Source organism: Podarcis cretensis (assembly GCF_951804945.1).
Source record: "Podarcis cretensis genome assembly, chromosome: 18".
In the NCBI taxonomy this organism is placed as follows: Eukaryota; Metazoa; Chordata; class Lepidosauria; order Squamata; family Lacertidae; genus Podarcis; species Podarcis cretensis.
This window is the reverse complement of record NC_137188.1, coordinates 1425023-1452741: the sequence shown is the minus strand read 5'-3', so window position 1 is coordinate 1452741 and position 27719 is coordinate 1425023. Positions and strand designations below refer to the sequence as shown.

General features: G+C 52.9%; 2 protein-coding genes across 4 annotated transcripts; both read right to left on the bottom strand.

Annotated features, from left to right (window-relative positions):
- Window positions 1–2416: 2416 nt before the first annotated feature.
- DIRAS1 (DIRAS family GTPase 1) lies at window positions 2417–14762 on the bottom strand. Of its 2 annotated transcripts, none has more exons than XM_079961012.1 (2): window positions 14646–14762; window positions 2417–3486 (listed from the first exon to the last, which is right to left on the bottom strand). In XM_079961012.1, exon 2 carries the CDS (start codon window positions 3473–3475, stop codon window positions 2879–2881), a length of 597 nt encoding a protein of 198 aa, XP_079817138.1. In that variant the 5' UTR covers window positions 3476–3486; window positions 14646–14762; the 3' UTR covers window positions 2417–2878. The 2 variants fall into 2 exon arrangements, with proteins under 2 accessions (XP_079817138.1, XP_079817139.1); XM_079961013.1 differs by having other exon boundaries at window positions 14650–14760.
- Window positions 14763–17374: 2612 nt separating this feature from the next.
- Window positions 17375–25830, bottom strand: SLC39A3 (solute carrier family 39 member 3). 2 transcript variants are annotated; one of them, XM_079961113.1, is made up of 4 exons: window positions 25762–25811; window positions 21995–22055; window positions 21259–21554; window positions 17375–20338 (listed from the first exon to the last, which is right to left on the bottom strand). In XM_079961113.1, the coding sequence occupies exons 3-4, from the start codon at window positions 21463–21465 to the stop codon at window positions 19589–19591; spliced, it is 957 nt and encodes a 318-aa protein (XP_079817239.1). In that variant the 5' UTR covers window positions 21466–21554; window positions 21995–22055; window positions 25762–25811; the 3' UTR covers window positions 17375–19588. The 2 variants fall into 2 exon arrangements, with proteins under 2 accessions (XP_079817239.1, XP_079817238.1); XM_079961112.1 differs by lacking the exon at window positions 21995–22055 and having other exon boundaries at window positions 25762–25830.
- Between the last annotated feature and the right edge of the window lie 1889 nt (window positions 25831–27719).

Sequence of the window (27719 nt, the reverse complement as noted above, 5' to 3'; positions counted from 1 at the left end):
TTGGGATTTGAATCTGAGTCAGGTGGAGATTGGAGCCTCTGGGGCCTTTGGATTTGGCAGGAGTGTGAAACAAGATTTGGAATATTCTATGGGCCCTACCTTTAACTATGGAAGTCTGGCAGACTCACTAAGAAGGAATTTGACTACAGTTGGGTTGGAGCTCCCCCGAGATTTGTTCTTTAACACCAAAGACTATCAAAAAGATCGGCAGAGGGGACATGAAAGAGAGTTAAGAGCCTCGGACTTAAGATCTCCGGGTTGATGGGCTTTTGGAGAACTGTTGGCAGGGGCCGAGACTGGGGAGGGGAGATGGTGAGAGAAAAATTGGGAATTTAAAGTGTATATATTGTGATATTAAAAAAAAATATCTTTTCTTTTAATGAGAGATGGGAAAATCGTGGAATGGAATCTTTGTGACCCTAGAGGAAACGTCTTAAGAGAATAATTTCAGATATGTAAGTTTTAAGGAGAAATAAGATTAAATAAAGTAAAAGTGGATGGCTAATAGGCGAATGAGAGAATGGAAAATTACAGTATATTAAGACAAGTTATAAAGATAAAAATAAAGATGAAGGATTTGCTGAAATATCTATTTGAATTAGAATACAAAGAGGGGAGGTGTGAGGAGGTCAAGGAGATAAGTTAAGAAAGGGAGTTATATTAAGGTTTAATTTGTTCTTTTGTCGTTTTTTGATTGTATTTTTTTTTCTTTTTAGATGTTTTTGCTTTTTTTATTTCTTTTTTTATTTTTTCTTGGATGTGTTTTGTTTTTGTATTCTGTGTTCCTTTTCGTAACCTTTTAAAACTTGAATAAATATTATTTGAAAGGAAAAAAAAGACAGGAGCTGAAGATAAAAAGAAAATAAACACTGAGAAGGAGTGATTGTGCAATGGTTAGAGCACCAGACTAGGACCTGGGAGAGACTAGGGTTCAAATTAAATAATCTATGGCCTTTTAAAGCTTGGGGAATGGGGCTGTTATTGCCTGATTATTTGATTACTCTGCTGTCTGCTATTACACTTTTTATTACATTTTTATTATTGGTGCTCTGCAATGTGTGTTTAATGTTGGAGAGTGACCCGGGATCTTTTGATAAACGGCAGTCCATAAACTGAATAAATGAAAATAAATAAAACAGATCCCTTTCACTCGGCCAGGAAGCTTGCTGGGTGACCTTGGGGGACACTCGCTTTCTCTTAGCCTAGCCCACCTTGCAGGGTCACTGCGGGGATTGGAATCGCAGAATTGCCAAGTCAGAAGGGACTCCCAGGGGTTATCTAGCCCAACCCCCTGCAAGCTCCTTGGAGAGAAAAGGTGCAAGAAAATGAACGGGCAAGGAAGCGCCTGGTGAGAACCAGGTTTGGGGAGTCCATCTTAAGGCCGGGCTGGCGCCTCCATTGCCCCTTCTCAAACCCAACCCCAGACCCCTCTCCCTTCCTCACTCTCCTCCGTACTCACCTCACTGGCAGAAATGTTCTGTTGTGCCTTATGGTTTTATGCAGCTTTAAAAAATCAAGCCCATTCCCCCACCCACTCACCCACCCTGAAAATAAAAAATAAATGACATGTTCAAAAGTTCACGGGGACGTTTGCCACGTTCAGTGTTTGGCATGTTGATAAGGGCCCTTCCTTGGGGAAGGGGAAGCTGCTCTGTGTGCCCCCGGAAACCTCAGTTTCTCCTCTGTGGCCTTGCTGGGCGCCCATTGGCCAGGCCTCTGGGCTGCAGGAGAGGCCGGGAGGTCCCCTTCCCCTTGACGCTCCCCCTGCGCCTCCACAAGCCCACAAAGGAGACCCCGCGACGTCCCTGTGAGGAGGGCCCTGGAGCAGCAGTCATCTCCACCGGGGGTTTCCTTCGAAGCAGGTAGGGCAGGGAAACCCAGCGGCGTGGCAGCCCGCTGGCTGCCCCCAACATCTTTGCAGGCCAAAGTCTAGAGGGTGAGCGGGGGGGGGGGGGGCAATAAATGCGGGATGGGGAGGTCACAGAAGATCCTCTTTTCTTCGCCCCCCCTCCAGTCCAGCAAGGAGATTCGGGACTCAAAATGGGTGAGTCTGGGGGGCAACCTCCTTGGTCCTGCTGGCCCCCCAGTTTGCTGCAGCAGCCCCGCCTTGGTTGCAGAAGCCTTCCCGAGTGGCAGCACCAAGAGACCCCCACGCCGAAAAGTCCTTGTGTTCAAGGGGAACAAGTGGGAGGTGGGGCAGGGAAGCGGAGCGGATCTCGTCTCCCACTTGTGGGGAGCCAGTGGGTCGGAGGGGCAGCTCCCGTAGCTGCTAAGGTCTCCTGCGGTTCCCAGTGCCTTGTCGAGAGGCAGTGCGGCGCCCATAGCACTGACAGGACGTAGCGCAGTTCCCATGGTGCTGTCGAGAGGCCGCCCGGTGCCCGCTGCGTTGCCGGGACGTCATACAGCTCCCCTGCTAAGATGTAGGACGGCTCCCCCTGCGCTGCTGAGAGGCCCTACAGCGCCCATAGCGCCACGAGGAGGCAGCACAGTTCCATATTGTTGCCAAGATGTCGTACAGCTCCTATAGCCCTGCAGAGAGGCAGAGCAGCGCCCACAGCGCAGCTCAGACGTAGCAGATTGTGCTGTTAAGAGGCTCTACAGCGCCCACAGCACCACTAGGAGGCAGCGCAGCTCCCATAGCGCTGCCGGGATGTAGCACAGTCCCCATGGTGCTAGGAAGAGGTGGTGCAGTGCCCATAGTGCTGCTGGGATATAGTCCAGCTCCCCAAGCGCCACCGAGACGCAGAGCAGCACCTGGACGCGGCACAGTTCCCATAGCGCCACCAGGACGCCACCAAGGAGGAGGAGGAGGAGCAGGGAAGGCGGAGCCAAGCAGAGGGGCGGGTGGGGTGGGGCTTGGTGGGTGGGCGTGGCCTCCTCACATCAGGCTGCACTTGCCCTTGATTTTGTCTGTCCTCTTCTGCTTGGAGGAGCGCTTGCCGTCGATGTTGAGACTCATGTTGCGCTTCTTCTCCAGGTTGAGCAGCTCCTGGAAGAGCTCCTTGACATTGTAGTTCATCTTGGCAGAGGTCTCCATGAAGGCGCACTTCCACTCCTTGGCAGTGGCCTCTCCCTCCTGCGTGGGCACCTCGCGCTGCGTCTCGTCACACTTGTTGCCCACCAGCATGATGGGGATGCTCTCCACGCTGCCCTTGATGTGCACGATCTGCTGGTAGATGGGGCGCAGCTCCTCCAGCGACTGGCGCGAGGTGATGGAGAAGACCAGCACAAAGGCGTGGCCCTTGGAGATGGAGAGGCGCTGCATGGCCGGGAACTGGTGGCTGCCCGTAGTGTCGGTGATCTGCAGCGTGCACACGCTCTTGTCGCAGCTGATCACCTGCCGGTACGTGTCCTCAATGGTGGGGATGTACGTGTCGCGGAAGGTGCCCTTCACGAAGCGCAGCACCAGAGAGCTCTTGCCCACGCCCCCCGCGCCAAACACCACCACCCGGTAGTCGTTACTCTGCTCGGGCATCTTGGCAGCACCTGCGCCAGGAGAGAGGAGGAGGGCAGGCAAGGTCAGCTTCAAGGAGCAGAGGCAGCAGGGCATAGCGGTCAGAGCAGGGGGGTTAGCTAGGCGGGAGGGGGAGGGACAAGGGGTGCAGGAGTCTGACAGGCTTGGAAAAGCAGCCAAAATCATAGGGGGTCTTCCAGTCCAACCCCTTGTGATGCAGGAATAGTGATTAAAACAAGGAGGAGGCAGGACCATGCAAACAACCCTTTAGTGGGGATATAAATTGCAATAAATAAAACAATGGGGTAAATAAGGCTCAGGATATGCTTCCCCCGCAACCCCAGCAAAGATTCAAGGCAGGTCAAAGTGAAAGAGCCCCCCTCCTCTTCCAAATTCATTGGGCAAATTCACAGCCACCGCCCCCCCCCCCATCTAAGTCCAATGCATCACATTTCTGCATTTCAAGTGTGTAATCCCCTAATAGGTGCATTTTGGGGTAAGCAATCCCCCCTAACAGAATACTGCAATTTCTCACGGGCAGCTGCAAGGAGTCAGGGGTTTGGCCAGGACGGATCCTGACCTACGGCAGCCCCTCGGAGCAGACCTCTCCTGCTGGCACCATTGCAGGGGGACGGGGAGAGAAAGAGCCAGCAGCTTGTCTGCCAGAAAAAAACCCAACCTCCCCACAAAAGCCCCACTGACTAATCTCTGGGAGGCATTTGCAAAAAGAGGGGGGACTCGCTTCCTTGGCAGCTGCTCCTCTTGAAATGGGGAAGAGGAAAAGGCAGGAAGCAAACACAGAGACTGCATTTCCCATTCATTGTTCGCCCATTCATTGTTTCCCCATTCATTCCCGCCCCCCATTTTTTTCTGCCTCCCCAAAAAACTGGGTCGTTCTCTGGGGTTGACAATGGAGGAGAAGGTGGGGAAGAGCGGAGGGTGGTTCATCATTCCAGCACAAAGCAGGAGCCGTCTTGGCAACAGGGAGAAAACCCGCAGTGCAGAATTGGGGGGGGGGCAGATAGAGAGAGGTGGCTTCTGCCCTCTGGAGGCATCTATCAGGGCACAAGAAGCCCTGATGGGTGTGGGTGTGGGTGGGTGTGTCCCCCCCCCCGACCCTGGGAGACACAGTGGGCAGGGGAACTCACCGCCACAGAGGAGGCAGGGATTGTCAGAAAAAGCCTCTTCCTGAATCATGGAGTTGGAAGGGACCCTGCGGGTCATCTAGCCCAACCCCCTGCAATGCAGGAATATGCAGCTGTAGAATGCCACAAGTCCCAGCCTTGGTATGAGGATGTCAGCTGGATTGGGCTATAGAGGCCAAATGCCCCCTGAGAGCCTAAAAGTTGAGATAGACTGCCTCTGGAGCTGGGGGCTCGCCCAAGGGAGCCCACCTAGCCTCTCGCAGGGACTTGAGGGCGGCAGTACTTCTCTCCCCACTTGCAGCTGCCAGCGACCGGCTTTTGGGGATAGACTGCCGCTGGGCATGGAGGCTCTGCTGCCACAGCACGTCTCCGCAGGGGAGGGTCTGGCACCCGGACCGGGCCAAAGGGACCAGCCCCTTCTTCTCATAGCGGCCCAGCAGGGGAAACCCAAAAGCAGGATCCGGGTACAAGAGCCATATCCTGCCTCCAACGGCAGAGGGCAGAGCATAGCAGCTGCCAAAAGCCTTGTCCTCTCTAGTTCCTGTCAAGGAAATGGGTGGATGGTGGAGAAAAGAAGGGGAAATGTAAAGGGGAAATGGGAGGTTCAGTGGGATTATAAAAAAGCAGTTGGCAGAGACTATTTGGGAAGGATAGGCTTTTTTGCAAAGGGAGTCAAATGCCAGAAACACATCTCCTTGCCCAGGCACTGGCGGGTTTAGTAATAGTAGTAGTAATAATAATAATAATAATAATAATAATAATAATAATAATGGACGCTGGTGGCGCTGTGGGTTAAACCACAGAGCCTAGGACTTGCCGAACAGAAGGTCAGCGGTTCGAATCCCCGCGACGGGGTGAGCTCCCGTTGCTCGGTCCCTGCTCCTGCCAACCTAGCAGTTCGAAAGTACGTCAAAGTGCAAGTAGATAAATAAGGTACCACTCCGGTGGGAAGGTGAACGGCGTTTCCGTACGCTGCTCTGGTTCGCCAGAAGCGGCTTAGTCATGCTGGCCACATGACCCGGAAGCTGTATGCCGGCTCCCTTGGCCAATAAAGCGAGATGAGCGCTGCAACCCCAGAGTTGGTCACGACTGGACCTAACGGTCAGGGGTCCCCTTTACCCTAATAAATAAATAATAATAATAATAATAATGTTGTTGTTATCATGACCATTATTATGCGTATACCACCCGTCATCCACAGATCTCTGGGAGGGTCACAATGGATAGCTCAGTCCGTAGAGCATGAGACTCTTCATCACGGGGTTGTGGGTTCAAGTCCCATGTTGGGCAAATGATTCCTGCACTGCAGGGGGTTGAACTAGACCCTGGGAATCCCTTCAAGTGCTACGATTCTATAAAAACCTGGCGCAAGCAGCTCCCGACCAGCACTCCTGCCTCCCACGCCTGCACGGCTATTGTAGGGGCACGGGTGCAAAACCCGTCTAAGCTAACCAGTGCCCTCCACCAGCCTGAATAGTTCAGTTGATTACAGCATGGTGCTGATAATGCCAAGGTTGCGGGTTTGATCCCCATATGAGGCAGCTGCATATTCCTGCCTTGGACTGGATGACCCTCGACATCATTCTTGTCCTACTCTTCCCACTAGGCCACACTCTCTCCTTTTACTCCTCTGGTGCTTCGAGCAGAGGCTTGGGTTCGATTCCTGGTGTGAGTGCTCCTCCTCCAAAACAGTTCCCAGGTGGTGTCTCCAGGCGGGGGACATCTCCTTGAGTCTGAAACCCCGAGAGCTGCTGCTGGCCTGTGTGGGCATCACTGGGCTTCCTGGACCAAGAGCCTGCCTGTGCCAAAGGCAAGCTGTCCTCTCCCGCTCTCAAAATCTGGGCTGCTTTCTCTCCCCATGCCCAGCTGAGCCCTCGGACACCGGATGCCAGCTGTCCTTGGTTGCAGGATCAGGCCTTGGCAGAGGCCGAGCGCAGACTCGGCTTGGCTGCCCCAGGTGGACATCCCATAATAGGATCAGCATACCGTGCTATTTCTGGACAGAGCTGCCGGGCGACCATATGGCACCCTTGACACACCAGCAAGAGCAATTGAGCGGAGCTGGTCTTTTGCAATCTTGGTGCCTGAGTGGCTTGCCGCTGTTTGGGGGACCTCTGGGAATTGGGGGCTCAGCTACCCCACCCCAACCCCCCTAACTCAAAGCGCCCCTCCTCTTGTCTGTGGCTGATGAATGCCAGGTTGGCTTGGACTAAGACCCCCTCCTTCGTGATCTGACTGTGGCCCATCTGGCCTGGGCATTGGTCTCACCCCACTGTGCCCACCTGGGTCTTGTGTGCAGCATCTGGCGAGACTTGGGGGTCAGGGAGGGGAATTGGCCATGGCCTAGAGGAATTCTCTCCGTGTGTGAGAGTGTCCAGTTTGGGGGAGATCTAGAGGGGGTGTTCCTGGGGCTGGACAGATTTGGGATTGTGCTGCTTTATCGCCCGCCAGTCTCCCTGTCTGAGCTGGCAGAGTCTTGGAGGGGTGTGTGGAGGACCCCAAACTTGACCATCCATGCTGAGGCAACCAGCTCTGGGGGGCTCAGGACTCCGTGGCTGCCATGGGGCTGTGACAACATGTCCCGAGCCCAACACATGTGTCAGGCCACACGCTGCTCCTTGCTCTCTTGACTAGACAGGGTGATCTGAAAATGGAGGGTGTTGATGCCAGTCCCTTGTCATGGCCAGATCACTTCGCGGAATCATAGAATCATAGAACCATAAAGGTGGAAGGGACCCCTGAGGGTCATCCAGCCGAACCCCCTGCAATGCAGGAAACTCAGCTAAAGCCTCCAGGACAGATGGCCATTCAATCTCTGCTTAAAAACCTCCAAGGAAGGAGAGTCCACCACCTCCTTTCCATGGTAGAAAAGCTCTTCCTAAGAGAGAGTTCGTCCTGATGTTGAGTCAGAATCTCCCTTCCTGTAATGTGAAGCTATGGGTTCGAGTCCTACCTTCCAGAGCAGGAAAAAAACAAGCTTGCTCCCTCTTCCACAGGACAGATCCTGAGATACTTGCAGATGGCTTTCCTGTGAGATTTAGGCTGTCAGCACCTTTTCCCCTCCACAGAGGCAGGGGACCTATTACAAGCCTGGTAGATGAAGGGAACGCAGTGGATGTAGCCTACCTTGATTTCAGCAAGGCATTTGACAAGGTGCCCCATGATATTCTTGTAAAGAAGCTGGTAAAATGCGGTCTTGACTATGCTACCACTCAGTGGATTTGTAACTGGCTGACTGACCGAACCCAAAGGGTGCTCATCAATGGTTCCTCTTCATCCTGGAGAAGAGTGACTAGTGGGGTGCCACAGGGTTCTGTCTTGGGCCCGGTCTTATTCAACATCTCTATCAACGACTTGGATGATGGACTCAAGGGCATCCTGATCAAATTTGCAGATGACACCAAACTGGGAGGGGTGGCTAACACCCCAGAGGACAGGATCACACTTCAAAACGACCTTGACAGATTAGAGAGCTGGGCTAAAACAAACAAGATGAATTTTAACAGGGAGAAATGTAAAGTATTGCACTTGGGCAAAAAAAATGAGAGGCACAAATACAAGATGGGTGACACCTGGCTTGAGAGCAGTACATGTGAAAAGGATCTAGGAGTCTTGGTTGACCACAAACTTGACATGAGCCAACAGTGTGACGCGGCAGCTAAAAAAGCCAATGCAATTCTGGGCTGCATCCATAGGAGTATAGCATCTAGATCAAGGGAAGTAATAGTGCCACTGTATTCTGCTCTGGTCAGACCTCACCTGGAGTACTGTGTCCAGTTCTGGGCACCACAGTTCAAGAAGGACACTGACAAACTGGAACGTGTCCAGAGGAGGGCAACCAAAATGGTCAAAGGCCTGGAAATGATGCCTTATGAGGAACGGCTAAGGGAGCTGGGCATGTTTAGCCTGGAGAAGAGGAGGTTAAGGGGTGATATGATAGCCATGTTCAAATATATAAAAGGATGTCACATAGAGGAGGGAGAAAGGTTGTTTTCTGCTGCTCCAGAGAAGCGGACATGGAGCAATGGTTCCAAACTACAAGAAAGAAGATTCCACCTAAACATTAGGAAGAACTTCCTGACAGTAAGAGCTGTTTGACAGTGGAATTTGCTGCCAAGGAGTGTGGTGGAGTCTCCTTCTTTGGAGGTCTTTAAGCAGAGGCTTGACAACCATATGTCAGGAGTGCTTGATGGTGTTTCCTGCTTGGCAGGGGGTTGGACTCGATGGCCCTTGTGGTCTCTTCCAACTCTAGGATTCTATGATTCTATGATTCTAGGAAGGTCCGCCCTCGGAGGCTGATGGAGCCAGTGGGATTCCAAACAGCTCGGGGGGCATTTCTGGCTGATATGGCTGGTGCTCCTTTCGAAGCCCTGGCCGACCTCTGGAACACCTGAGCAGCTCAGGCTATTGACATGATCTCCCCTGAGCGCCCTCTCCTACTTTGTGGAGCCCGACTGGTCCCCTGGTATACTCCAGAGCTTAGGGCGAGGAAACAAGCTGGGAGATGGCTTGAACGCAAGGGGAGGAAAGATGCGAATGAATACAACCAAACACTGGTAAGGGCTCCTTACTGAGCCTACCTAGTAGCAGTGAAGGCAGCAAAGAAGGCCGACTTTGCTGCTCTCATGGCATCCTCATCATGTCATCTGGGAGAGCTCTTCCGGGTTATACGGGGCCTTTTACAGGCTGGCCCAAAGGAGGTGACAGAGCCAGCGGCAGCTCGCTGTGACTTGGTTGCAAAACATTTTGAGGATAAAATTGTTTGCCTCCACCAAGACCTTGACTGCTGTTATAGCAGATGAATCTCATGGGGGTCCAGAGCACAGTCTAGGCCTGTTGTGTTGCACGAGTTTCAGTCTGTAAGGCCTGAGGATGTGGACAAGGTGCTTGGATCAGTCAGGGTGACCACTTGTGCTCTGGCCCCGGCCCCTCTTGGCTGATAGAAACCAGTAGGGAGGGAACAGCTGGCTGGGCCAGGGAGGTGATCAAGGTCTCTTTAGGAGAGGGGGTGGTCCCTGCCTGCTTGAAGGAGGCAGAGGTAAAACCACTTCTTAAGAAACCTTCCCTGGATTCAGAAAACCTAACTAACTACCAATCAGTTGCTCATCTCCCTTTCTTGGGCAAGGTTCTAGAGCAGGTGATCACAGACCAGATCCATGCACTCTTGGAGGAAACTGATTTTCTGGATCCATTTCCAGAAAATCTGGAAGGGGTTAGGCCAGTTTTGGCACAGAAACTGGTCACCCAAAGGACCCCTGACAGTTAAGTCCAGTCGCAAACGACTCTGGGATTGCGGCACTCATCTTGCTTTACTGGACGAGGGAGTTGATGTTTGTCCGCAGACAGTTTTTCCGGGTCATGTGACTAGCATGACTAAGCTGCTTCTGGCGAAACCAGAGCAGTGAACGGAAACACCGTTTACCTTCCCACCAGAGTGGTACCTATTTATCTACTTGCACTTCAATGTGTTTTTGAACTGCTAGGTTGGCAGGAGCAGGGACCAAGCAATGGGAGCTCACCCCGTCGCAGGGATTCGAACCGCCGACCTTCTGATCAGCAAGTCTAAGGCTCATTGGTTTAGACCACAGTGTCACCCTGCATGATGACATTTGTCAGGAGACAGACGGGGAAATGTGCCCCTCTCAATTCTCCTCAACCTCTCAGCGGCTTTCGATTCCATCAACCAGGGTCTCCTTCTAGGATGGCTGTCTGAGTCTGGGGTGGGTGGGACTCCTCTGTGGTGGTTCCAGTCCTACTTGGATGGTCGTTCCCAGACGGTGTTACTTGGGAAATGCTTTTCAGCCCCGTGAAACCTTCAATGTGGGGTTTCGCAGGGCTCAATTCTACCCCCCCACGTTGTTTAACATCTACATGAAACTGCTGGGTGGGGTTATCTGAAGGTTTGGAGTATGTTGTCAGCAGTATGCTGAGGACACTCAGCTCTACTTCCCCTTTACATCTGCAGGTGAGATAGTGGAAGTGCTGGACCAGTGTCTTGCCTCACAGACTGGATGAGAGCCTACAAACTGAAGCTCAATCCAGGTAAGATGGAGGCGCTGTTAGTGCGGGGTTCCCTAGACCAGATGGGGAGGAGATTGCCTGCTCTGGATGGGGTTACACTTCCTCTGAAGGAGCAGGTTCATAGCTTGGGGGTCCTCCTAGATCCTTTGCTGTCGCTTGAGGCTCAGGTGGCCTCAGTGGCCCAGAGTGCCTTCCATCAGCTTCGGCTGGTGGCCCAGCTACGCCCCTATCTGGACAGGGACAGCCTAACTACTGTTGTCTATGCTCTGGCAACCTCAAGGTTAGACTACTGCAGTGCATTATACGTAGACGGTTCAGAAACTTCAGCTGGTGCAGAATTCAGCAGCCAGGTTGCTCACCAGAGCAAGACAGTTTGAGCATATTACACCAATACTGGTCTGACTGCACTGGCTACCAGTTAGTTTCTGGGCCCAATTCAAAGTGTTGGTTTTGACCTATAAAGCCTTAAATGACTCAGGATCGCAATACCTCAAGGGTGCTTTAGCTCAGATTCCTGCATTGCAGGGGGTTAGACCAGATGACCCTTGGGATCCCTTTCAACTCTACAATTCTATGATTCTATGGCTGCCTCTCTCCATATCAACCAACTGGGACCCTAAGATCATCCTCTGAGGCCCTTCTTCATGAGCCTCCTTCCACAAGAGGTCCAGAGAACGGGACCTTTTCTGCAGTGGCTCCCCGTTTCTGGGACGCTCTCCCCAGCGAGGCTCAATTGCCATCTTCATTATAGATCTTTAGGCACTAGACAAAAACATTCCTCTTCTTCCAGGCCTTTGGCTGATTGACATCCGATGCCTTTTTAAATGTGTTATGGGAGGGGGGATTATTGGTTCATTTTCGTTTTATTATGTATTTTGTGTTCTCATTTTGCATTTTTATGTTGTGAAACGCCCCCCCCCCCCGTGATCTTCAGATGAAGCATGGCATGCAAACGTAGTAAATAATAATAATCTGTGCTATTTTTCTAGAAAAGGAGGTGCTGGAAGTCTCCATGAATGCCTCCCTCTGAGCCTGGCAATGGCGACCCCTTAGAGTTCCAGCTGGAAAAAGCCGCCACCACCACCATCACAGCAGCCTCATTTTCCACCATGAATTTGCCCAATCCTGTGGGAGGGAGTTCCACAGATTAACTCTGTTCTGTGTCAAGATGGACTTCCTCTTATGTGTCCTTGAGGGGGACTCAAATGCACAACAGTCCTGAGAGGTGGGCACTCTCAGTGCATGAATGTGTGAGTCCAGTGACCTCCCTGCAGTGCTATCACCACAGTCCAGCAAGGCAGCCGGATTGAATTTGGGAAGAGGGGGAGCCAGGGGTCTTGGGCTGAACCCCTTCCCTATCTGCCTGGAACACGGCCCAGAAATGTTGGCTGGGTAGCAACAGCTCTGAAAATCAGAATCGCAGAGTTAGAAGGGACCACCAGGGGTCATCCAGCCCAACTCCTTGCAATGCAGAGATCGCATTGCACCTGTCTGGCAGATGAATGAGAGTCTGCCAGTGACCAGGACAGGCTAAGTGGCGTCTGGCTCAGCATTGCCCCAAAAGCTGTGCAGAGTCAGGATCCGAGTGGCAGATCCTGTCCCTTCCTCTACAGGAGGCTCCAGCAAGCAAGGGCTGGTCTACAGGTTCTCTGAGGGGCCCCGGCACCAACTGCGCCCTCCAGGAGTGAGCTGGAATGAAGGTCCTGGAGTTAGTTCTGCAAGCCTTTCCGCCTCTGCTCACTAACTCTTGAGGGTCCAGCAAGATGATGATGATGATGATAATAATAATAATAATACCCCATCCATTTGGCTCGCTTACCCAGCCACTCTTGGCATGCACTTTCCCGCTGCACAAAAGGGGTGCTGAGATTTGCAGGGCACCCCAGCAGCAGCAGCAGCAGCAGCAGATTGCACTGCAACACAAGCAGAGGCACTGCAATGTTTCGGGCCATATCTTGGACCCCGTTCAGCAGCAATTAATTACGGAGCAGGAGTTTCGCTCTCGGCTCTCGGGCGAGGGAGAGCTTTTGCGCTCTCAGAAGCCCCAGAGCTGCGAGAGAGGGAGGCCAGCCAAGAGATCGGCCTTCTGGAAGGGGAAAGGGGGTCTTCAGGCGCTCATTAACACTCTCCCAACCCCCAAGTGGGGACCTGTTGACATAACATTCAGTCACCGTCCCCCTCCCCTCCCCCAGATTAAAAAATTAAGAGCGATTTAAATGCTTCTTGCAGATCCGATTTCTCTTATCCACCTGAATTGCTCCCTGCTTCTTCTGGCTTTGTTGGGATTGTTGTTTGGGAGAACAACAGTGCCTCTGAGCTCAAGCAGAGTGTCTGTATCACCATCTTCTTCTTCTCTGGCTGCTGGGACTGGCAGGCAAAACCTCTGGAGGGCGTCATGTCAAGGTTAAATGTGGGTGCAAACGCGGCATTTTGCGGCAGAAAAATGAGGGCCAAAGGATCTGGATGGGTGCTGGGAAACTCTCCCAAGAGGACCCTGTGAAGAATCTGGCACCACAGATAGTTCCCTGCAAGGAACATGCTTCTGGGACAGAGGATGGGGCAAGAGGGGTGGGAAATTGTGGGTGGGAAAAGCGGATAGAGAAATAGGGTTTTCTCCTATTGTAGAGTTGGAAGGGACCCCCAAGAGCCATCTAGTCCAACCCCCTGCATTGCAAGGAGGACTTATTCACATGGGCTGTGGAACTCACTGCCACAAGATTTAATGACAGCCACCAGCTTGAGCAGCTGTGAAAGGGGATCAGGAAAACTAATGCAGGAGAGGCAGCGGGGGGGGGGGGAGTAGAGCTATCAAGGGCTGTCAGTCACAAACTGGTATTGGAGGGTGTGGGAGGGAGAGGGCCATGGGGGAATCTCTAGGGGTGGGGCCTGTGGCGAAGAGGAGGCTGACCCAGCCCAGGGTGCCCTTCTTTGAACAGAACCAGCCAAGTTCACGGAGGAGAGAAAGGCTGTCTGTAGAGGCCCTGAAGAAGTCTGCCTCCAAGTGCCAGTTGGGATAGCATGTGGGAGGGGGGAGAGGCCTGCTGCCCCCCTGCTCCTATGTGCCTGTCAGGTGACCCTGGGCCAGTCAGAGCAGGGGCTGGCCTTGGTTTCCTTCCCAAATCATGAGGACCACCATCTTACCTGATTCTTTAGGAAGAGGTTCCTCAGCGGCACCTCTCTGTCAGAAATCCCACACAGCCGCTGATGCCAGTCCGTGCTGGGACACTTGGCAATAAGGCAGCAGCTGCCTTTGTGGCCTCAGATAGCCCCTCTCCTGGCCCTGGTGGGGGCTGCTGTTTGTATCTCCAAGGGTCACCCCATGTCCTTCTCTTGCCCACTCGAAAGATGGAGGCACCCCAAGGGGAGAAGCTACACAACCAACACTGGCCGGCAGCCTCCAGGTCCTGGGCAGTTCTGGGGGGGGGGGGGGGGAGAGCTGTTGAGTCAGATGCGGCCAGGTCTCTCCAAAGAGAACCTCCATGAGCAGGAGCAGCAGCATCTCACTGGGGGAAGAGGGAGCTGCTGCAGCTTCCGCCCCCTTTGCCCCCCACCCTGGGGGCAGCCGGCTGCCCCTCCTCAGTGGCAGGCAGCTGGGCTATGGGGTGCGGCGTCTTGTGTTTGGGGGTCCTCCCCTTTCTGCAGTGCGCGGAGGGGACCCTTTCCTGCTGCCTCCAAATGGGAGATGTTGCGGCTGCTTCTGCTCCCCCCCAAAGAGTCCCCCCAATGAGGACATTCAATGGGGGGCAATGCAGGTGCCCGAGCCCCCTCCCCACCCTTTTCCTCCAACAGCGCCCCCCCCCCCGCTGGCTTGCCTGCATCACTAGCGTCATCCCTCGCACCCCCCCCCCAAATGCATCCGGGGCGCGAGGGGAGAATATTTTTACGCATCCCCGGGGAGGGGGTCGCTTGCATGCAGATGGAGGGGCGGCTGCGGAGAGGGCGACCCCAGAGGAACCCCCGACCTCCCCCAAATAAAGCCCTCCCCCCAGGCCCCAGCCCAGCCCCCCGCTTTGCATCCCCCTTACCTGCCTGGCGGGGCTCAGCCTGGACCAGAGCAGCAGCAGCAGCAGCAGCAGCGCGGCCGCCCAGCAGCCATCCGGAGACGCCGCGGAGGAGGAGGAGGCGCGTCACGTGTGAACGTCGCCGATATGGGGCGGGAGGGGAGGAGGGGAGGGTCTCGCCTCACGCCCCGCCCCTCGCAGGGCCCCCACCTCGGGGCTTCCATCTCTTCCATCTGTCATGGCTAGTTAGCTCATTTTGCGTTCCTCTCCCGCCGCATTGGACTCCGAAGGGGCATCCCTGCAACGACAGCCCTGCCAGGTAGGACAAGCGTGCCAACTTGAATAAAATACTGGGCAGGACCAGGTATGCCCCACCCTGCATAATCGATCACAAGACACTCCATTTGAATGTCAGTTATTTTATTGGGGGGACCAAAGGGACCTCGGCCCCCAGGAATTGGCTCCTACACCCAGGCTGAGAGGCAGCAGCTGACCCCCAGCGCCACCCCCTGTGGTCCCCCATCTCCAGCACTAACCACTACACCACACTGCCTCTCAACCCCACTTTCGTGCAAAGTGTGGCAACTGTGACTTAGGAAAGGCTTTCAGGGCTGCCTTCGGCTTCCCAGGCAGCCCCAGCTTGCGTCTGGGCCATACACAAACTCTGCCCCATTGCATGGCTCTTCCCTCCGCATTTCTTCCCCACAACAGAGCTGCCAGGTGGGCCAGGGTGAAAGGCAGCAACCCGCACCCATGGTCGCAGCCAGGGAGTGTCCGGGCCGAGGAGATGCAGACCCATCCCACCCTTTCCCTCGAATCATAGCATTGTAGAGTTGGAAGGGACCCCCAAAGGTCATCGAGTCCAGCCCCCGCAAGGCAGGATGTTGCTGGACTAAAACTCCCATCCTTCCTAGACAGCACAGCCAGCAGTCAGGGGTGGTGGGAGTTGTAGTTCAAGGGCGCCAGGGTTGAGAGAGGCGGCACCACCCTGCTCTTACTAAAACCCCACTTTTCTGCCAGAATTTGGACTCAGCAGGGCTAAAAAAACAACAACAACTAAAGCAAACACTGATAAAATGCAGAAAGCCAAAAACTTAGAACAGGTAAAAGTGAAGAAGGGATTGAGCGGCCTCTCCACCTCCCAGAAGGACAAGGAGGGATCCTGCCTGGTTTCCCTGGGCAAGGAGTTCCAAAGGTGCCTGGGAGCTAGGGAGTTGCTGCTGCCAGCCAGTGTGGGCACTTCTGGTGGCCATCTGTCATGGATGCTTTAGCTGAGATTCCTGCATTCCACAGGGTTGGACTAGATGACCCTGGGGAGTCCCTTTCAAATTCTACAATTCTATGGTACTTCTGCCAGACTCTCAGCCCAACCAAACCCCCAAATTCTGGGCTTAAAAGATGCCACTGTGACGTACAAGGCCAGGCCTTCTGCCCTACTCCCCTTTCCCCCCCTTGCAGTAACCATTGGGTGGCAATGCCTTCCCAAACTGGAGAGGCGGAAGCCAGACTCTGGGGATGCACTGTACCTCTTTGCAGAATTCCTCCCAGAGCGCCGGGTGGCCGGGTGACTCATGCAGCCAATTAATTAATATCTGGGATTGTTATTAATATAGCAGCCAGCTGCGGGGAGCAACGGGGAGCCCCTCCCCGCAACAGGCAGAAGACAAGGCGGCCCACTGGTCTGAGCAAAGCCCCCTGTGGGACACCTGTGTTGCTCAGCAGCCTCGCACTGGCGGGGTGTGTGTGTGTGTGTGTGCGCGCGTGTGTGTCAACAGCTCTGGAAGCCAAGCGGGGAGTGGGCAAGGAGCCAGACTTGTGTGTGCGCAAGGAACACCTGCAACCTTCCAGCTGTCAGGCTGTGCTGCCTCCATTGCCCCTGACTGTGCCGTCTGCTGGGGATGGAGGGAGATGGGGGTGGGCCCTGCAATCTCTGGGTGCCCCTGCTTCCTCGCAGGGTTGTTGTTCGCAGTTCCACCAAAAAGGTTATTGGGATGAAGGTTTACTTCAGAGAAAGTGTACCTGGTGGGAACCGGCTCCAGCAGATGAACGAAGATTTGACAGAGGCTCTTCCTATGCTCTTATGGAGCCTTCAGGCCCAAAGGCAGTCCATCTGGATTCCCGAGTTCTTAGGGGAGCCGGATGAGACTCCAGAGCCCCCCTCAAGAAAAAAGGAAGGGGTGCAGCTCTGTCCGACAGTCACTTCCACAGGGGGCAGCTCAGAATTCACAACCCCCCACAAAAACTGCAGGACCCCATCAATTTAGGATAAATTTCGCTTTCTATTGTGCTCAGGATGGTGTTGTGGTGCCTCTAAACAACCCCCAAAAGTGTGGTATAAATTTAACACTTTTTGAAATCTCTTTGCACATGCAAAGTTGTTGGGGAGCTCGGTAACTTCCAGGTGAAAACCGGTAGCTTTTCAACCAGGCCGCAAATGCTCCTGTTTATTTTTCTGGCCCCACTTTTTTGCTGCAGAACTGGGCCATTTAAGCCCATGTAATAATGGGATCATGTTTGGGGGGAGCATTGCAGAAAAACGAATAAAGCAGGTTGGAGTCTGGACAGTCCAGTGTAAATCCACCGCTGGTGCACTTATTCCTACCCCAACATCATCTTGCAGGAAATCGCGCTGCAAAGAAGAACCCAAACATCTCCAGAGGAATTTTGGTTTGGGAGTTTTATACTTGCAAAAATTGGCCTGGAACAGAGTACAGCTCCCCTCCCCCCAATAAACAGAGCCAGAGAAAAGTGGCGAAATTTGAAAGGTGTTTTATTTAAAGAGCGGCTGAATAAAAGGCCGGTGACTGTTATTATCATTTTTTAGCACAGTGGAGATTACACTGAATTATTAAAATAAAATAAAAACCCTGTCCCCAGAGCAGAATGCAAAAATATCACATGTGCACAATTTCCTCTGTGCTAAATTCAAAGTCCTGGTGGGGGGAAAGGATGTGGATTTAAATGGAAAAGCAGCGTCAACGTGTTCTGCTCACAAGCAGGTAACTTTTCCCAGCCTTGAAGCCCCAGAGTCCAAGGCTCCCTCTCTCACCACACCCAAGGAAAGCCAGGGAGGCACTTGGACCCCTTGCCAAACGTGGGCCTGGGCAGCATATCCTCTGCAGAAAGTGCACAGCCAAGCTAAGTCAACACAGGATACCTGCAGACTTGGTTGGGGGGCGATGGAACCCTAATCCCAGACCCCTAAGAAAAAGAGAGAGATCCGCCAGAAATATGGCCGCTCTTTCATTTGGTGGGGCCAAAGGACAGTGCAAGCTTCTGGGTCACACCAGCCTCTTTCGTCAGGTGGCAAAAAGCCCCAGCGCAATGTTGTTTTGACAAGACAGCTCTGCCGGATCCTTTTGGGTCAGCAAGAAGGGGATTGGCAGCTGAGGACAGCTCCCTTTCCCACTGCAGAAACTGAAGGGTGGTCACAGGAGAAGAGTGAGGCCTTGGCACATGCCAGCTGCTACTTCTGAGCCTCGTGTTCGAGTCTCTACCCCGACATGAATCAAAGCCAAAACTCTGGTGCCAGAGCTGGGGGTGGGAAGCAGTGGCAGGAAGACTGAGACCCCCCTCGCCCCCCTCGCCTCCTGCATGTCCTTCCACCCTGAAAGCAGTGCAGGAAAGAGTCTGCATGCCACCTCCTCTTTGTGCTCCAGGGATCCATTAGCCCCTCCAAGCCTCTGGACTCAGCAGCCGAGAGGCCTCTCTCTCTGGCTTCAGACCCCAGATGAACAAATAAATGAAAGGAACAGCAATGGCAACTTTCCTCCTTGCAGCCCACAAGGGTCCCAGCAAACCGGCTTTCCACCTTTTTGGGGTTCAGCCCTGCTCCACCACCCCTTCCCCTTCAAGGAAAGCGTTAGAAATCCGAGGCAGAGAATTTGGGGGCCAGGAGGAGATTTCTGTCTGTGCTGCAAATCCCCGGCTGCTGGAGAGATTAGGAAAGCGCATGACACCCCGGGAGCAGCAGGTCCCCTCGACTGCGAAGAAGGAAGGAGGGGCTCAGGTGTCACCTGCGCACTCAGGCTCCAAGGGGGGCTGGGGACGAGGGGGTTGGCTTTGGCAAGGTGGGAATCAAAGGAAAATGAAAAAGGAGAGACTGAGACTGTGGACTTGGGCTCCCTGGCAAATCTGCTCAAAGCAAAAGAGAAGGAAAAAATGAGCCTTTTGGAGAGAGGGGGAAGTGAACCTTTTGCAGGGAGAGAGACTGCGAATGTTGGCTTCCTGGCAGCCAGTGAGCTTTGGCTGGGCCAGACCACCAGCCAACCGTTGGCAAAAGCCCACAAGGGGATCTCCTCCCTGCGCCCCCTAAGAAACCCAACGAACGTCCCAGCGGGATTTTGCGTCCACAAGAGCAAAATCTGTGGGGAAACTGCACAGGCCTGGAGGGAAACTCTGTGCAGCCAGGTCTCCCCTCTTGCCGCCACAATCCTCACCTCCAGGAAAAGAAGGGGGGAGCCAGAGGGGGGAAAGACGCCCTTTCTGCGCCCTTGACCCTGAAGAGGCGCCACAGATTAGCCGGCTGCCAAGAGCTTTGCCAGGAGGGCAGAAAAAGGAGCGGGAACTGATCAGGCCCAGGTCCTGTTGTGGCTCTGCCACCTTCCGTGGCCCTTGCCACCTTGCTCCTGACTGGTTCGTGCCTTGCAGGAGAGGGGTTGCCCAGGATCTGGGGAGGAGAAAAGCATGAGTGCCAAGCTGCCTCGGGGACTCGGGTCTCCCCGAGAGCGAGGGGAGTTGAGCAAGGCAGTGCCATGTCCCATCTTGGTCCCCCTGGTCCGGAGTGTGTGTGTCTAAGGGGGCAGTGGGAAGCGTCTCGTTCCTCCATCCGGCCTCGAGGCCACGGAGCCTATGCCACATCACGCCGTGCAAACTGTGCGCGGCCCTCCAAACTCTTTGGTGTGGCTTGGGGCGTGGCTGAGGGTGGCAGCGGTGGGGAAGAGCTTCCCCGCCTGGAGGCCACGGCGTCACCACTTGAAGAAGACAAGGGTGGCCATGACGGCGTAGCCCAGGACGAGGAAGAGCACCTTGAGGAGGCGGCTGCTCTTGTCCTCCAGCTCCTTGGCCAGGATCTCAAAGAAGGTGACAAAGACGAAGGTGCCGCTGGCAATGCCCTGCAGGAGCACCGAGGCCACGCTGGAGGCCACGCTGTGGCGGCTCTCAATGCCCATCCCAATGACGATGCCCAGTGGGATCATGAGGCTGACGGCGCCCGCCAGCTTGGCTGCCTCGCGCAGGGTGAGGCCCGTCTTGGTCATGGTGATGCCCAGCGCCACAGCCACCAGCGTTTCGTGGATGGCCACGCCCAGGAAGAGATTCATGACCTTGTGCCCCTCCTCCTGCAGGCCCAGCGCCAGCCCCTCGAAGATGGAGTGGGCTGAGAGGGCAAAGACCAGGCTGAAGAGGCGCAGCGGAGTCGAGCGCGAGAGTTCGTGGACGTTGAGGCCGCACTGGCTGGAGCTGTGGCTGGTCGAGCTGCCCTGGTGGTAGTGGTGGCGCTTGGAGGGCGGCTCCAGGAAGGGGCTCTCGAACTCAGAGTCGCTGCCCGCGTCCGAGCCGGCATTGAAGGTCTCCAGGTCAATGAAGGACGGCTGCTCCTTGCGCACTGTCAGCACCAGCTGCTCCACAAAGACTGTCATGAAGAAGCCCAGCAGCATGATGGTCTCAGCCAGAGGGTAGTCAGTCACCACGTTGCCCACCTTGAGCACCTCCGCCAGCTGCGGAGGGGAGAGAAGAGGCTGTGAAGCAGCGGAACTCCCTGCCACAAGGGGGAGGCAGCATAGAATTGTAGAGTGGGAAGGGAAACCTGAGGGTCATCCAGCCCAACCCCCTGCAAGGCAAGGATCTTCTGCCCAACATGGGACTCAAACCCACAACCCTGAGATTAAGAGTCTCATGGTCTGCAGACGGAGCCAATTGTCTGCTGTCTCTCCAAATATCCCCTCTGCCCAGCTCAGTGGAGATCAGCTTGGCTGGATCAGGCCAATGGCACCCTAGACCTGGGGGTCACCTACGAGCGTCTGGGGAGCCTGCAAAGGAAAGCCCCTCCCTCTCCTTTGCCCACCACAGCCAAGCAATATGGAAAGGTCAAGTGTCTCTTGGCTGCAGGGAAACTCGCATCCTGGTCTCCCAGGAGGAGTTTCTCAGACCCGCTAACAAGGTGGGAACCGTTATAGGAACAAACCCCCAGGATCGCCCCTCGGCATCCTCAGCGGGGACTGGCACCTTCTTTCCCAGCCAGGAGAGGGGAGGAGGGTCTCAGGGCCGCCTTGGTGGCAGCAGCACAAATGGCCACCAAATGAGATGGCTTTAAAAGAAGATTGGCCAAGCCCTGCCCACTCCATGGCCCCCAGAAGGCTGCGTAGAAGGGGAGGCGGCCCTTGGGAACCCCCCTCACACACACGTTCACAGCAGTGGCTGCTGGGTTGTGTTGATCCTGCCCTCCACAAATGGACAGGGAGGGAAGCCCAGATTGAGTAAAGTTATTTATTCAAAGGTAGAGTGCCTCTGAATAGGGGGGCTCCATTCCATGGCCATACAGATCCGGGATGGGGAAACCTCAGGCCCTGGGAGGCTCAACGTGGCCCTCAAGGTCCTTTCCACATGGCATCGCCCCCCCCCCCGATTTGCGCCCCACCTTTTCTCGCACAGCCGGCAGCAGGGCGTTGAAGCAGGTGCCCAGGAAGACGCCGCCTCCGAAGGAGTTGCAGACGGAGATGATGCGCTGGGAGCGCTCTGCCTTCTCACCGTCGGTGGCAATGAAGCGGACAGGCAGCAAGGACCCCCCCAGCATCAGCACAAAGACCCCCACCAGGGACAGCACCTTGGTCACCAGGAGATTCATGGTGGCGTGGTGCCCGGGGGCATCTGTTAGGAGGGTGCCAGGGGCTCCGGGCGGCAGGCGTAGGGGGCGGCCGCCAAACCCATGGAGCTCTGCAAGGGGGGATGAGAGAAAAACAGATGGGATTGAAACAACTTGGCAGTGAGACTGTGGAACTGACTGCCACAGGAGAAAGGCCACCATCCTGGATGGCTTTAAAAGAAAACGGGACACATTCCTTTGTTAATGCTGGAGGGTTTCGAATTTTACTATTCTGTTGCTGGGGCAATACAGTCAGATGGGTGGCATAAAATAATAATAATAATAATAATAATAATAATAATAATAATAAACGGAGGAGGAGAGGGCTCTGGAGGGCTCCTAGCCAGGATGTTTATGACCTGCACCCACAGTCAGAGGCACCAATGCTTCTGAATCAGAGTTGCTGGAAACTGCAGGAGGGGAGAATTGCTCTTGTGTTCGAATCCTGCTTGTGTGTTTCTCTTTTTGGAGAGGGAGAATTCTGCGGTTTAATTTTCACTGTGGTTTATACCTTGTTAGCAGCTCTGAGAAACTCCTTTTTCTGGAGAGAAGGAACCAGGATGCAGGTTTTCCTGCAGCAACAAAACAGATCCTTTCTATAAATAGACAAATGATTACTCATGACTATTACAGCGGTACCTCAGTTTTTGAACGTATGTTGTTCCGGAAGACCATTCCGAGTTCTGAAATGTTTGAAAACCGAAAACTCAATAGCCAACAGCTAGGCCTCAGGATCTTGCACTCAGTGGAAGCCGCTTGGCATGTTCAACTTCCAAGGTGTGTTCGAAAACCGAAGCAAATGTGATCCATGTGGGAGGCACGTTTGCAACCCGCAGTGTGAAGTGCCGCATCTGTGTACACGCGTGACGCGATTCGGCGCTTCTGCATATGCATGTGACATCATTTTGTGCTTCTGCGCACGTGCAAGCGCCGAACCTGGAAGTAACCCGTTCCGATATTTGCAGGTTCGGCGCAGTCCGCAACCAAAAATGCACAACCTGCCGTGTTCGTAACCTGAGGTATGACTGTACTTCCGGGTTTACGGCATTCAAAAACCGAAATGTTCGTCAACGGAGATGTTTGAAAACCGAGGTACCACTGGATTATTATTATTATTATTATTATTATTATTATTATTATTATTATTAAAATTTGTACACCTCCCTAGATCCAGTTCACAACATCACATTTCAGTATAAGAAACACAAAAGACAATAAAAAGAAGAAAAACAACCTAATAACCCCCATACTACTACTAAACTCTTGTTTATGTAAAATACTTTAAAGCAGACTTTTGGGGCATGCTGCCCTCAAGACACAGGAAAAACACACCGGCAGTGAAATATTTGTCCAGGTTCAATTCAGCTCAATGCACCAGTTGCAACAGTAAGAACTCGATCAGTTAGTATGGCAGCACCTAGACTTTAGAACTCCCTGCCTCTTGAGATCAGACAGGCATCTTCCCATTTAGTCCAGCCTCTTCGGATGCTTGGAAAGGGGGGGGGGGGAATCGGAATCTGTTTTAGTACTTGAAAGAAAGTTTTGTTTCATTTAAAGCTTGCGTATTTTTCTTGATTTTACGGTGTTATTATTTTCTAAACTGCTTTGAGGTTTGTTTGTTTTTAACTATCAAGATGTGTATAAATTTGACTAAATAAATAAGCAATTTCATAAAAAGAATGTATCAGTAATAACTAGTTATTATGATGACTGTTTCATTAATAGGCTTCCTGTCAGTATTCTTATTATTATGTTTTTATCCTTGATGTTCTGTAATGTGTTTTTAATGTGGAACACCACCTGGGATCTTCTGATAAAGGGCAGTATATAAATATAATTGAAATTATTATTATTATTAATTATTGATTTTATATGAATTTTATAGATTTTAGTCCCTTTTGACATTGACAATTGGAAATAAATGGATATATTGTAGCGAAGAAGAATGTGAAGAAGACATGCGCCCCCTTCCGTATCAACATCTTCAAGGCCAACCCCACAAAGAATAGATTGCGATACTCTGTCCAGGGTGTAATTCAAGAGAGCACCAATAATACTAATATTTAGAAAAGCAGAGAATCACTTGGCGCTCTAAGAAGACTTAAGAGCAGAGTCACATGGCTTCCCCCTTGCAGAAGTATCCTGGGAATTGTAGTTAGTTTGTTAAGGGTGCTAGGAAATGCAGCTCTGCGAAGAGAAACTACAGCTCCCAAGAATATTTGGCAAGGGGGATTTCATGCTTTGAAGGCATGGAGCGGATCTATGCTCACAAATGCATTTCATTGTTATTCCTGGGTTTCTCCTTCCTTGGAGGTCTTGAATAATAATAATAATAATAATAAATTTTATTTATACCCTGCCCACCCCAGCCAGAGCCGGGCTCAGGGCGGCTAACACTAGTAAAATTACAGTAAAAACGTAAAAGGAAAAAAAAAAACTAATTTAAAATACAGGTTAAAATGCAATTTAAAATGTAGCCTCATTTTAAAAGTAGCTCATAGATCAAAACCATAAGGGGAGGGAAACATAAGGGTCAGACTGAGTCCAAACCAAAGGCTAGGTGGAACAGCTCTGTCTTGCAGGCCCTGCAGGGCCCTAGTCTCATGAGGCAGAGCGTTCCACCAGATCGCGGCCAGTACTGAAAGGGCCCTGGCCCTAGTTGAGACCAATCTAAATTTAAACAGTTTGGGCAGCCCCGTCAGGGATCCTTGATCTGTGATCCCTGCTTTGCAGGCAGCTGGACTTGGATGCCCTTTGGCTGACCCTCCCAACCCCACAATTCTATGATTCATTGGAGGTTTTTTAACAGAATTTGGATGGACTTCTGTTGGGAATACTTTAGCCATGTGATTCCTGCATTGCAGAGGAGGTTGCACAGGATGACCCTTGGGGGAGCCTCTTGCAGGAATTTATGTATAGGTTGGGGGGGGTTGCCCCTCCAGCGGATATCACACACATGCAGCCCACTACCAAAATCAGCACAATCACTTTTGTGACTTTTGTGATTTGTCCCCACAAAACACTTTATCACAGTTTCTTCCTATCTATTCAAAGGGCCTTTGCTGCGTGATACCAAATGTAACAATTCACTGATAAATGTATCTATGTACTGGCTCACTGGGAAAACTTTAGAAATTCATATAGACATGTGAGCTCAGCTCCTCAGCAGCCCCTCTGCCTGAGGGATAATCCCTGGCATCCTGATACCTGAGTGCCAGACAGGTAGCCATTCCAGAAATACCAAACTCAGATGAAGACAAAAGGGTGTGATTAACTTGGCTGAGAAACAGAGAAATGTAAATATCTCTTTTGTTTCACTTGATGGGTGTTTGGTGGAGGGCAAGGGAAACCATGGGGCAGGGTCCAGGATGCTCAGATTACTGCCCCCAGACCTCCCCTTTCATGATGTAACCGTGATGTAGTTGGGGGGGTGTAACATGGGGATTAGCAGCTAATAAAAGTTTGGGTGCTCTTTTGTTTGGGGCTTCCATCTTGTTCCACCTGGTGGCAGGTGGGAGTCCTGTAGCGACAGTCTTCAAAAGACCAAGCCTCCTGGCTCCTGTTTTGCTCTGCTATTCCTGGCTGGTGTCCTTGTTTTTTTTTGTCCAAGGGAGCCCTCAGATTTCTCCATTAACAGTCCAAATCTAGGATCCTACAATTCACTGGCAGTTTTTAAGCAGAGTTGGGATGGCCACATGTTGGGGATCCCTGTGTTGCAGGGGTCAGACTGGGTGCCATTATTATTATTATTATTATTAATAAGTTATGCCCCGGATAGAGTACCACAACCTGCTCTTCATGTCCTCGAAGACAGTTCAAAGATGATGATGATGAAGTTCTGACCCCTCCAAACCAAACAAGCTCTCTCTCTCTCTCTCTCTCTCCCTCTCCTTTGTTGGAGGCTGTTCAGCAGAGGTCCGTCTGCTGGCAATCCTGCAGCCCTGCGACTGCTTTGTGCCCAAGTGGGGGCTGGACTAGATGGCCCCTGGCGGCCCCTTCGATTGCAGAACCCTATGCAATAGCCTGCTATTATGACGATTATCACCGCTGTTCTTCTTCTTCCTCCTCCTCCTTTCATGCCCCACACCCCGACGGCGCATCCCTGGCTGCAGTTGGGCAAAGCCATTTGCAGACCCAAGCGGCTAGTCCTCATGGAGGCGGCGACGGGAGGAGCCCCGCCCCCTGGCCCCAGGCCCCGCCCCCTCCGGCAGTCCTGGGCGCCGGGCCCCCGGGGGGTGCGGGAGCCCCCTCTCCTCTTCCTCCCCGCCCCCTCCTCACCTGCGCGGCCGCTTCCCGTCCTTCCTCCTTCCGCCCCTTTCCCACCTCGCCTGCCTCCCTTGGCAACCGCGGCGAAGCGACGCCTATTGGCTGCCACTGACGTCATGGCGGCGCCCGTTGGCTGAACAACCCGTCCGCCCGCTGTGGACCCCGCCCCTTAGGCGGGCCTTTTCCTCCCTCTCGCCCCGCCCTCCCACAGTCGCCTTTCTGCTGTGCAGCAAGTAAGGGTGTCCTCCAACCTTCAGGGAAGTGGCTGTGCCTGCCGAACGGCGGCCGGCGCGGAACAGCGGCCGCGACATGCCTGGTTCCGGCGACTTTTGCGTGTGCTGGGAGAAAGCCACCCGCCCGTTGGCTGAGCAGCCATCGCTGATTGGCTGAAGCGGCGGCCGATTGACCTCGGGTTCAGGAAAGTGGGCTACCCATGAACGGAATTCAGCGAAGAAGAGTTTTACGGTCAACTCACGAGAAATATATAGGAAAAAGGGTTCCATACGGAGAGCTGTCAAATTAGCGCTTCCTTATTTACGGAAGGCTTTTAGGGGATGCCCCTCTCAAAGGGGCATCTCCGGGGTCGGGGAAGGCGGGAGGGGGGCGTGTGGGGCTTGTGCAATACTTTACAATGAGGGGGGGGGGCTTCCTGCTACACTAAGATTCCTAGGAATATCTGTTTGTTTGTTTGAATATATATGTTTTATATTAATCTATAGTCTGTTCTGATCAGGAGCCATGAGATAAATAAAACCTCCAGGTCAATAGGCAGTCTGTTGTTGTTGAGTCGTGTCCGCCTCTTCGTGACCCCCTGGACCAGAGCACGCCAGGCACTCCTGTCTTCCACTGCCTCCCTCATGCTGGTAGTTTTGAGAACACCTTGTGCCCTCCATCTTTCCCAACATCAGGGTCTTTTCCAGGGAGTTTTCTCTTCTCATGAGGTGGCCAAAGTCTTGGAGCCTCAGCTTCAGGATCTGTCCTTCCAGTCAGCACTCAGGGCTGATTTCTTTCCGAATGGAGAGGTTTGATCTTCTTGCAGTCCATGGGACTCTCAAGAGTCTCCTCCAGCACCAGAATTCAAAAGCATCCATTCTTCGGCAATCAGCCTTCTTGATGGTCCAGCTCTCGCTTCCATACATCACTACTGGGAAAACCATGGCTTTAACTATAAGGATCTTTGTTGGCAAGGTGATGTCTCTGCTTTTTAAGATGCTGTCTAGGTTTGTCATCGCCTTGCTCCCAAGGAGCAGGCGTCTTTTAATTTCGTGACTGCTGTCACCATCTGCAGTGACAATAGGCAGTCTACCTCGGAATAATTTGAACAGATAAGAAATCAAGATGAGTCAGATATAAAAGAGTGGGAATACTTGGCAAATATTTAAAGAAATATAACGATCAGATAAGCTTCCAAGTGGGGTTAGATATAGTATAGGAGCAGCAGTTAAAAATAAGCAGAAGAGGGATGGTAATTAAGGAGATGCAGCTAAACAAGGACTAAGTTAGAACCCACCCCTGAGGGATGTGTGTGGAAGCCAAAGAGTGTAAGATAAACAATGACAATTGTATAACGGATGTATTAAGATGTGTAAAATGCATTTAAAATCACACACAGAGAGAGAAGTGGACAGGTTGGTGCTCCATGGCAGTGCACCTGCTTGGCATCCAGAAGGTTCCTGGTTCAATCCCAGGCAGCGTCTCCTGGCAGGGCTACAAATCCCCTTTGCCTGACGCCCTGGAGAGCCACTGCTGATGCCAGCCAGTGCTGACGACACCGAGCTGGATGGCTCAAGGGCCTCACTCTGTCCCAAACAGCACCCTGTGTTAGGGGGGCAGGGATGCAGCTCAGCAGGATCCGCACAAAGCTTATAGCTTTTCTACAACCTCCTATTCCTGGAGCCAGGTTAGAGAAAAGTTTGCCTAAAGCAAAGGAATGAATGGTCATTTCCAAATATTTTGGAAAAAGGTCACCC